General features: G+C 38.8%; 1 protein-coding gene across 1 annotated transcript in view; it reads right to left on the reverse strand.

Annotated features, from left to right (window-relative positions):
• PWP1 (PWP1 homolog, endonuclein) overlaps nucleotides 1-10,888 on the reverse strand; it is an 18,017-nt gene extending 7,129 nt beyond the window's left edge. The window contains exons 1-9 of the mRNA XM_085321669.1: nucleotides 10,722-10,888; nucleotides 10,550-10,608; nucleotides 8,844-9,028; nucleotides 8,318-8,403; nucleotides 6,113-6,209; nucleotides 4,394-4,504; nucleotides 3,532-3,662; nucleotides 3,200-3,273; nucleotides 908-1,004 (exon numbers count right to left, since the gene is read on the reverse strand). Of these exons, the coding sequence (XP_085177795.1) occupies nucleotides 908-1,004; nucleotides 3,200-3,273; nucleotides 3,532-3,662; nucleotides 4,394-4,504; nucleotides 6,113-6,209; nucleotides 8,318-8,403; nucleotides 8,844-9,028; nucleotides 10,550-10,608; nucleotides 10,722-10,787 (906 nt within the window). The 5' untranslated portion in view covers nucleotides 10,788-10,888. The remainder of the gene's footprint in view (nucleotides 1-907; nucleotides 1,005-3,199; nucleotides 3,274-3,531; nucleotides 3,663-4,393; nucleotides 4,505-6,112; nucleotides 6,210-8,317; nucleotides 8,404-8,843; nucleotides 9,029-10,549; nucleotides 10,609-10,721) is intronic.
• Nucleotides 10,889-11,672: the final 784 nt, after the last annotated feature.

Genomic DNA, 11,672 nt, shown 5'->3' on the forward strand with positions numbered 1-11,672 from the left:
TCAAATGGATGAAACTGCAATGTCTGAACCTATAAAAAAAAAAAAAAAAAAAAAAATGTAAAAAAAAAAAAAAAAAAAAAAAAGGCACTTTCTCAAAAAACTTCTAGGTAAGCTTGTTGAAACTCTTATTCTCATAAAACAGATCAAAAAAGTGCAAGAGATGCACATTATTTTTATTTCAGTCACCACTGCCCAGTGGAAACTGAATGTTGGCCAATGTCATTTAACTGAGCAAAACCACATGTCCCCTTTGTACTTTAAGTATTAAAAAAATAAATAAACTGGCAGAGGTAGAGGAATAGCTGCTTCAGTAGAACAAAAAAAAAAAAAAAACATATGTGAGCAAGATAAAAATAAGTCAGGGGTTTACCAAGGGCAGTGACTTTGTTCACAGAAAATAAGGTTAAGCTATTAATAACCAACTTTCACATTTTAATTACTGTGAGGCAAATTCATTTCTGAAGTACTCATCACTATGGCATTTTGCTATCACTTATTTTAAAACATACTCATCTAAAACAGATTGTAACTGACACTCACTGTTTCTTTAAGAGATGGTTACAATTTGACCTATTCTCAGAAATATTTTTTTTAGCTTATACCAGCACTATCCCCAGTCATCAGGATTTTTAATACGAAGGGCTTTAAAAAGTCCAAAAAAATGCAGTAAAAAAATCTTCCCTCAAACTTTCTAAAGGATAAACTAAATAAAACTTTTGAAAGCGAATAGGTGTTGTCTATAAAAGCAACTAATTCAGAAGTTTAAAAAATTTTGCATAATTCTGCAYATTTTTTGGAAATTACAGAATTGTTCTTCTAAAAGTTCACTACCAAGCAGGCAATGAAATAAAAGACAGTATTTTTCTCCATATTTTGTAGTGGAATTAACATAGCTATAATTACATACCTTGTCTGTGTGTAATGTCAAGTTGGCTGCTGGCTTACCCACAGACATATCCCACAGAATCACAGTATTGTCAGCCGATGCACTTGCTAAAACGTTCCTTATAAGATAATCAAAAGATGTATTTTAGAAAGCCTTCATACAGACACAAACAAATAATGACCAAAAATCAAAAATACATACAGAGTCTGATTCTGAGATCAAGTACACTCTGGTCTACAGTCTACATCTTTCAAGCATRAAAAATAACTTCCCAGAAGGTAATTATAAATTACTTGAGAAGACTACAAAGGGACCATATTACATTACATTAGTAAAACACTTTCAATAGAAAGCTGACAGTTTTGTTGTATTTTTTCCCATATACATCTAAAAAAGAAAAATTACTTACTGGAAGCTTTTTTTAAGCAAAGCAAAGCATGGTTTTTGAAGACTCAATCCCTTCCTTTGACATTAAGACAATATTTTTAAACATTACCTATGCAACTTAGGTTTGTTTCCATATGCACATGCCAAGAGCCAGACAAACCTATTTTTAACAAAATATTTCACTCTCAGGCATGTTTGCGTAATTAATAACAACCCAACACTGTGCTCCCTGCATAAAATGCTCAAAGTAAACTAATTGTAAATTGTTAGTAATTGCTTTGACAGGTCCCCCACATTTCAACTTAAATGTCAACTATGTTAAGAGCAACAAAGACAGCTTAGAACTTTGAACAGATAAAACCCAAAACACTCCCAAATGCCTGTCAACTACACAGTACAATCACTACCAGYGCTCTTAAATACAGATTACTTTAACATGCTGTTTCTCTTTGAAACTGCTCCTCCCACTCCTCTCACACTAACCAAGTATTTCTAACTGAAAGTGCTGGCATTCTCCTCAAAGTACTGTTCTCTCAAACTGCGTTGAAAGGGCCAGTTAAGAACACGCACAGTGGAAGCTAGGTGAACATTTTACAGCAACACTATTACAACCTACCAGCAGAAAGCTATTTACAAAGAGCTGTCACAGCATGACCTGCTTTACAAAAATGCATTTAAACACAAGCTGTTGCAAGGAGCAGCTCGTTTTGCACAAAAGCTTCCCATTTCAAGGCTGTTTTTTCCTCCTGGAGGAGCTACTAGTATCAATGAGTTTGTAACTCAGTATAGTACAGAATTATATTTTCCAGACACTTGTAATTTCTGTGACTTGTCTATATACTGCCATCAGTCAACCACTTCCAGGTAACATGAAAGCTACTATTTTATAAGACTGATAGAATGATCATTACCACACTCTGCGCACTTTTATATAATTTAAAGACAACAGACAATGAACTGTAAATTAAGAGTGCAATTTATGTACATTTACTGAATGTCTATGGGAATGGTTCGTTCTTCAGTGTCTAAATAAGAAGAAATTGTAACTGAACATTGACACTTGCTGATCAGAAGTACGTGGAAATGATTATGTGCATCTTCAAACACATTTATGACGGTAGGAAAAAAAAAAAAGAAATTCTGTTATCTGACTGGAATATTAGTTTCAAAGCCCATGCGCCAGGGAACCTCTGACAGCTATACTGTTAAAAACGACCCAAGTGATTTAATAAATAAATAAATAAATAAAGTATCTTTACTTCAATCAGCGCATTCACTGGCCTTGACCTCTCCCTCCAGATCAGTCAGCTTTGCATTCAAGAACAGTATTTTATTATTGGTTCATTCAAGCAGTTCAGTCTCAGGTAACCAAAGAAGTCAGAGGCATTTCTGTATTTGTGGTATTATTGCTTTTAAGCTCCCTTTTTCGCTCATAGCTCTGGGGCAGAAGTCAGAAGGCGAACAGGAGGCTGGAAAGGAGGACTGCCAAGGACTTCCGTCTGTAATAGTTACCTCTACCTGTTGAAATGGTGTTTCAGATCATCAGCAAATTGGCACAGGTCAGGGCAACCTTTGTGCTACTCTAGTTTGTGCATCCGATTTAAATGTAGCTGATTCATTAAATGGCTTGGACCTGCCTTAGCCTTGCTCTCATCCAGACAACTTGCTAATAAAAAAAAGATCTGGAGCCATATACAGGTTAAACAAAAATAAAATAAAAAGCAGAACCCAAGACTCCTAGTTCGAAAAAGAAAAAAAGGGCATATTTTGAGAATGAAACTGTAATTCACTGTAACACTGTTCTCAGGTTCAAACTTGAGAAACTTTGTCAATACGYAAGGTTTTGGATTTGTGTGAAAAAGGAATACCTAATTAAGTATGCCAAATAACTTTCAATAGATTGTTACATATCAAGCATTCTTTTACCTGCTTTGCTTATTCCAAGAGAGGTCAAGCACAGCATCAGTATGTCCTTCCATTGCTCCTTCTGTAGATAAACCCTGTGTATGTGGACACAATTTAAAGGAGGCTTTAGAGCCTCAATGGAAATCAAGCACTTGATTCATGAGAAAATACCAGTTATAAAGCATTTGGATAAAACCATACCTTTATCTTCTATAAACCGTCTAGACAACAAGACAGATGGAATTAACCAGACTGCATAKGGTTTTCTTTTTGCAGCGTAGGAAAAGAGAATGACATTATTCTTGCTCAAAGTTTCTACAATACAAGAAGATAAGCTTCTTTGCAATACTTACTTTCTTTCCTTTCTTTTTTTTCTTTTTCTCTTTCTTGCTTCCAAGGGAAAAGACTGGTTCTAAGGAATCCACTATATCAAGGTCCCAAATATCAATAACTGGGGTCATGTTTCCCACTGCAACATAATTTCCTGCAGGAAGAAAAACAAATGCAACTGCATTACAAAACAGCATATTCAGCAATCTAGTTGTTGCTTATTTCCTTAATTAAATAAAATTTTTAATCAAGTAACATTTACCCTTATGTGTCAGAATCTTCTATTTAAACATTTTTCRTCATTAAAACAGACAAAGATTGATTTAAAAATATTAACTGACCCACAGACAAGGCCAGAAAATTTTGACTTGCTCTCCAGTACACTTCTCCGTTAGCGAAAGTAATTGTTCAAAGAAGCTGCATTAAGCTCCACATTTAAGGACGGGAAAAAAAAAAAAAAAAAAACGTGGTATGAAAACATTCTGTGAAACACAGGGAAAAGGTTACTAAATATGTAAGTACATAAAATTTTTCTTCTGCTTTATAGTTGATCAACTGCATTGGCCAAAATGAATTTATCCAAAAGCAAACTTTAATTTGCAAAGTGAGAAAAGAAGATTAAGAAAGGAGCTTTATTTGGGCTGCTAATTAATAACAACTTTATATTTAATATTTGTAGTAACACTAGTATTTTCATTAAGTCACTTATTATGACTATATCACCAAACCAAAGAGAACTGATATTCATTTTTTCCCCTCTTAACATCTAGCTTTAATTTCTCTGTTAGTACCCCTGGAGGAAACTATTTAGCAGTATAACATTTATATACTTCACATAAGAATGTTTTTATTGGATATACGCAGTCTCCTCTGTCATTCATTTACCTGATGATTCTTCAGGATTGGGATCAAAATTTAGCCACTCCACACTTAGAGGATATGCAGGCAAAATAATGTCATGATGTACATAAAATGAGTCCTCTTCATGATTATAAACTGAGAAACAATTAAAGATATTAAATCCACAAAGAGACAAAACAAGCAACTATAAACAGTTCATTGCCATAAGAGACATATATGGCAAATACTAAATTCTGAAGAATATTTAGAATGTACATTTACAATGTGTTCAGAGTTTAACATAAGGCCAGAGCCTCCACTACTAATTTGCAGAAGTATGCAAAACAAACAAATATTCTCTAGCATACTTTACATAAGAAAGCGACAAATTCAGCAAAGCTCACTTTACTCCTAACATGCCGTTATTTTTTGCTTGCAAGGTCATTTGAAATATGTTGCATATACGTATCACCACAAAGTGAAAAATCACCACCCTTTGCCCATCAGAAAACATTAGTGAAGTTTTAAAGACTTATTGTACAGAATCAGGAATCCACAAAAGATGAAATAATTCCAGATTCAGTCACATGGGAAATGGGGGTAAAGATGAACAGTTTTCAAATTAAAGGAACCTGGAGCAGTCCAGGGAAGTTACCACTAGTAGGGTGTAACTGAGGTACAGGAAGAGTTTTGGTAAAGCAACTCTACACTAAACACAGCATACTCTTTTGCCAACTATTTCCCCCCTCACAATCAACTAATTTAGTAACTGGATATATATAACAGTAACATATAAAACCTATTAGTAACCTTAACAACATGGTATTATATCATCATCTGTCTCTCTCTCTCTCTCTCTCTCTCACACACACACACACACACACAAAATCACTGCACCATTTTTAAGTATACATGATAAATGTTCAGGTATTAGTTAACTACTGAAGTTATTAGTTAAGACAGGGCTACCCAACATTATCAACTGCAGAAGCCTGTACTGTTTTGTAAGTTTACAGTGGAAAAATAACATTAATAATAGAATCTGTGAACACCCGCAGATACAAATACAGAACATGTCAGACACTGATATCTAAAGAGATGCTTTCAAATACTTGTAAAAAAAAAACAAAGAACAACCACCTCACCACCACCACAAAAACACCACACACACAAACCCACCCCGAAGAACTAACAAGGAGTAGACAGCAACTTCAGCACCCTTGCTTCACCAGGAGAATCTTTCATGAAAGAAAACTAAACCTATTCTTAGAATAAAAGTGGAATTCAGATTTTAAGGAAGATCTCTTGTAAAACTAAGATGATAAAGGTGCTGTTTCTTCTATGCATAGCTGCAGAGAGCACATTTAAATAAGCACGGAGAAAGCAAAGAAAAAATAAGAAAGAATACAGGAAAGCTGAATGGTCTAGATAGTAAGACTGTTCGGAAGAAAGAATTGTATTTTTAGAAAATAAAGAGACCTTAATATTTTCCAAATGTTATTAGGAACACAATAAAGAAAGCAAATGTTATGTAGACTGATAAAGGCACACTATTCTATAACAGTAACTCCACATGGAATATTCTATTTCTGGAAAGTGGCTGAAGCACCAGGGCATAGGAAAGAAGACTAAACACACAGTGTAAACGGATGAAAAGGAGGGAGGAAAAAAAGAAAAAAAAAAGTTCCTCAAAGTGATAGGAAACAAGCTATGCAAAAAATATTTCCCAGCTTCACTGTAAGGAACAAATCTCATGTTACTTACCATGGACCTCTAAACTACAGTAGTCTTTATCAACTCTGCCACAAAGCACAAGATTGTCACCGGATTTAATCATGAAGTCCTCCTGCTCATACTGATCCTGAAATAGCAAGAAGGAGAAAACCACAGATGTTAGAAAACACATATCAAACATCATATGTTCAAAAGCCTGAATTGGTAATGATTTTTAACCATAACTGAAAACTCTCAAAACCCAACACCCTGCTCCCGCCGTGACGATCTTTTGGTGGGTAAGTGGAGAAAGGCAGGAGCCAGAGTCCATCATGGGACATTTAAACAGMTATTATATAGACTGAAGGAGTGCCTGGGTGGACCAAGGTGGATTTATGGAGAAACCACCTTTTCAGGTTCCATAATACAACAAAATCACTACCAGGCTGAAAACAAAATCACTACCAGGAGCCCACACACATAGATTACTTCCCTTAGGCTCTCAAGCCTTGAACATCTATGTAGTGTAACAATGTTTTATACAATAAGCATATTGTAGCTGTTCCTCACATCCAGGAAGTAATTTCAGCAGCATTAAAGTATTGTCCACTTTCTGGAAAACATTTCCAGAGAAGTGCTGCCTGCAGCTATACTGGGCATTCAGCTGCACCAGAACAGATGTAGTCTCTCATCTCATTTTCATTGCTAATGAGGAATGGATGGCATTCATGGAATTTTTAACAAATCAAAAAAAAAAAAAAAATCAAGAACTATATAAAGAACTATGTATAAAATTCAGTATTGCTATACAAAAACTACCAGCCTTCAAATACATAGTACATACAAGACCTTTTGGCTTTCACATTGCAAAATCAGGGTTTCTTAAAATTCATCCAAGCATCTATTTAATATTAGAGTTCTATATATCAAGAATTCTCCTTGAATCCCTCCATGAGTCCCTCTTTGATTTTAAAAATCACCTTTAAGATATCTCTCTCCTCTATTGGTACACAAAAACAAGAAAAATCATCAACCAATCAGAGCGCGATAAAATGTACATAGCAAGCAAACTGGTTTTAATGASACTTGAGCTTTCCTCTTCAAACTTTGTTACAGTGTGTGAAGTCATCACAGTAACTCACTGCCTGAGATCACAGCAGTTTTACAAGTTCCCCTGACAAACAAATATGACACAGTGGTAAGAGCCTCCTGCAAYTCTTGCTTTGTCAGTGTTATTAGCTATGTAAAGAATTCAAAATAGTGGAAAAAAGTCAGTGTCCAGATAAATCTCAGAACCCTCTATGGAGATCTCAAAAACTCAACTACTCCATTACCCTGCCCCCCATGTTCATAGTCTCTCCTGGTCACTCTCTAGGTCTGTTTCTTCTCATTCAAACTCTCCTTGTAATTAAGTCTACCAGAAGTTACAATCTACCCTTATAAATTAAATTTCTGGACATTCTTTGGAATCCCTCTGTATCTCTCCTGAGGTGCAGCTCAAAACTGGACCCAATATTCTAGCTGAGACATTACCAATAGTAAGCAGAGTAGAAGGCTTACTTCACATATTGCATGCCCACCCTTGCTTAGCAGAAAAAGGCATTATAGACTGTTAATGGCACAGTTGTTTACACACAGCTTGCAACAGATTACAGCCATAGACTTCCCCTCGTCCCATAGAGCTCCTACAAAGTCAGCTCCTGCAAAGTTTCCCATTTGATACATGACGGGAACTGATACAGGCAAAAATAGTGAACTACAGTCCACATGGTGCATAAGGGACATATTTCTTCATGCCATACTCCTAATTTCACACCRTAACTTTGAATTTTAATCCTATTCTCTAAAGTAGTTCAAATCCCTCCCAGCTTGGTTTCTTCCACAAACTGCCAGAAGATGCCTACTGTTCTGGGTCATCAGTGACTTGAGCTGATGAGATTCGTTATTTCATCAAGCATTTATTGGTCCCTGACAGTTAACTGAGAAATCATCTCCACATACAGAAGCAGGTAGCTAAATAATGAGCCAGCTCTCCCTTATGCATGACCTAGAAGTGAAAAGCACACATAGAAGAGACTGCACAAAGCAATTTTAAAGGAAAAATGTCCTGTTCGAGCAAAAGCCTGGCAAACTTTTTGAAAAGACATTATTATATAGATGCACAGGCACCTATAGACTACAAGGCAATCTGCCACTGGTTAAAGTTTAACAGAATTTTATGTTGTTTAAGATAGTTAACATTTTTAAAGTACTTACAGTATTTTTTAGAGTGATGTAAGGATCATGATCATTGCTCCCATATACTGCCAGACCAGCTAGAGTCTCTCCAAGCTTTGTATCACCTAGATAAAAACAGAACATTTCTTACATAGATCAATGATAAGCAAAGTCTTAGAAACTCCTGTACTAATAACTGTATTGCAAAATAACTGGAGCAGGCTCAATCAGAAGTTCAATTCTCAAGTTTAAAAAGAATCTCAGCAAGCTAAGTTGCTTAGTACTTTCAGAGACTCCTGCTGCTCTTTTCCAGCACTATGACAGAGGGAACAACAGCCTTTCCAACTCTGCTCTATTTTAATGTCTGTCCTCAGCGAGGGGCACACTAAGTTCTTTCACATATTCAATGACTTCTTGAACTGAGACAAGCAAATAATTCAAAATAGTTTCCTACATTTGAAACACAAAATATGCATAATTTTATGATACTAGTGTCTTCAGTACAATAAGAACCAAAAAACATTCACTCACACTACAGGTTTGACATCTAAATTTCTGTGGTTACCTGAGTTTTCCTCTTCATCATATTTGTCCAAGTCATATTCAGCCAGTTCATCATCACTCAGCTTTTCAATAGTTTCCTCCTGGTCTTCATTTTTAGGAGAAGACTCAGCTCTGTCAGCAGTAGCAACATCCATGCCATCTGCCATCTGGCCTTGCTCTTCTTCATCGCTACCATCAGCATCCTCCCTGTTTAAAAGACACATATCCTCTGAGAGATGAACATTTAGAATGCTTCCGGAAAATATGGGACAAGTAACAAAACTTTCACACATTTATTTCACGTGCATTGACTGTTCACACGCACTTCTAGTCTTCAAGTTAATGATTTGGAAATCTATCCTCTCCATTCCTTTACTATCTTTTCCAAAATTACAAAGCACCACTATCCCATGACTGGTTGACAAGAGTTGAATTGAAGCATGTCTAAACCTTCCTCTCTTACTCTTTACTCTTTCTTTGTGAATGCAACACTTTTGACTTTTCCTCAGTTCTCATATGTCCAATTCCTTCTTTTCTTCCTTCATTTTCCTCACACATGCATCTTGTCRTTTGTGATAAGTCTTGCACTTCTTCAAGATGTTTAAGACCTTATTTCCTTATATTTCTCAAGAACCAAAAATTCTTCAGCAAAGCCCTAATGAGCTCAAGTTTCTATAACTGTAACCTTCTCTCTATTTTATCTAGTATTAGTACTGTCCCACCTCAATTCATGGTTGCTAAAGTTACATTCCTATGACTCTAGCTATGGTGGCCAATTCTTTGAGCATTCTAATGGATCCAGTTACATTTTTGAATTAGAAAAAAAAAATAAAACACAAGCCTCATTAGGTAGGGCCATATTGCAGATTACTTCTTAAAAAAAAAAGAAAAAAAGACAAAAAAAAAAAAAGAAAAAAAAAAAAAAAAAAAAAAAAAAAAAAAAAAAAAAAAAAAAAAAAAAAAAAAAGGCAACATCTAGAGAATTCTGAGCCTTCATGGCAACAATTCAATCAAAAGTGTGCAGCAAACATTGACTGAGGACCTAACAGACATCCCAGACCTCTCAAAGGAGTTTCATAGCATCTCCTCCCTGCTGAGTATACAGTATTACTGTCCTTCTGTTTGCAAAATTCCCAGGCAGCAATAATCCAAGATGCTCTCATAATCTTTAAAGAGTCAGAAATCTATTTTTATGATCTGTTTAGCAAAATAAACACTTTTTCTTCATACAACTTTTTTATGCAGGTAACAAATGTAAAAACTGACAGCAAGATAACTGGAGATTCTAACCAGAATCTGATTTGTGATGTTTGTACAGGAAGAAAAATGTGACTAGCATCATAATGAGTTTATAAAGTGTGAGATGTTATGAAGAGAGCAGGGCACTTTTGGTTGTTACAGGTGATCTCGAAATTTTCGTGCCAAAGTTCAACACCATATAGCTCAAGCAGAACCAGAAGCCAGAATCTCCGAATAAAGCTCTAGTTGAGATTTGCTGAAAATGGAGTAAAGCCCTCAGTCCTACATGATCCAGCGAGAGCGATGCTTCGCCTTTTTTGCCAAAGGGTAAACACCAACTCATTTAATCCGAGCCCCGCCACGGCCTCCGAGCCCACGCAGGCCGCAGCGCCCCACGCTCAGCGCCCACGTATTAACGCCCACACTTTGGTACTCTCGCCTCGCGTTTGCCGTACCCGTATCCCCCGCCCCGCTCGAGGCCCGGCTCACCCCAGCCTGCTCCGGGCCTCCCCGATGAGACGCTTCAGCTCCTCCTCGCTGAGCTGCACCTGCGAGGGAGGGGGACACGGGGAGAGAGAGGTGAGAGCGGCAGAGACGGGATCGGGATCGGGACGGGATCGGGACGGGAGGTCCCCCGGGCCCGGCCACCCCCCACACACACCTTGTCCGGCGTCTCCTTGGCAACGCCGCGGCGCACCCACGCGGCGCACGTGACCGGGCAGCTCATGGCGGCGGCGGCGGCGGCGGCGGACGACACGGGGCACGTGCCGACGGCTCCGGCACGCCGAGCGGTCGCGCCCAGAGTGACGCAACCGCCCTCGGCTCTGCCTGTAACGGCAGAGAGGGAGGCGGAGGCAACCGCCTCGTGAGGTCATCACCGAGCGCCGGGACAGCCCGACGGCGGCGGGGCGTGGCTTGAGGGGGAGGTGGCGGTTGGGCTGCTGGAGGGGCGGGGCCTGTTCTGTAGGGAGTGGGAGTGGGAGTGGGAGTTCAGCCGCTTCACAGGCCTGCTTCTGCCTACGCYGTTAGCCAGCGTTGGGGGCAGGCAGCGTTGTTCCCTGGGGGCGGAAGCGCGCAGGGCGTAAGGCCTGGCAGCATCCCCTTTGGCGACACTGGCCCTGCAGCTGTGAGCGGAGGAGGAAGGGGCAGCTGGCTGCTTCCTAGGGTGTGCATTCCAGGTGCCCCTCCGGTCCAGCCCCAGTGAGCAGCCTCCTCAAGCCCTCTTGACTTCTGCCGGCCTGTCTGATTTTACACCTGCCGCTTGCAGAATACCTTTGCCTGCCTTCAAAGACGACCCTGAGGTCAGAGATCGAAAAGCAGTTATTTGGCAAACAGGGTGGCGTGAAAGAGTCTCCGCTTCTTCCTTCGTCACGCTTTTTTGCTCTTCTCTCGCCATCTGCGCTGTACTAGCCCAGCTTCCTCTGCAGGTGCACCTGACTCAGATCAGGGAACAGATTTGACTTCACAGGAGGGACAGGAATTGGCAGCCAGAGGGGGACAGCCGCTACTGCTAACATGACATAAACTTAGTTTGTGATCAAACTTGCAAGGAGACCTATTGCCTTGAGCAATAGTTGCTCCTGTTCCTAGCAAATTAATTCCAGAAAGGTGC

The sequence above is a fragment of the Rhea americana genome, unplaced genomic scaffold (assembly GCF_003343005.1).
Source record: "Rhea americana isolate MKP2758 unplaced genomic scaffold, rheAme1 scaffold_70, whole genome shotgun sequence".
Lineage (NCBI taxonomy): Eukaryota > Metazoa > Chordata > Aves > Rheiformes > Rheidae > Rhea > Rhea americana.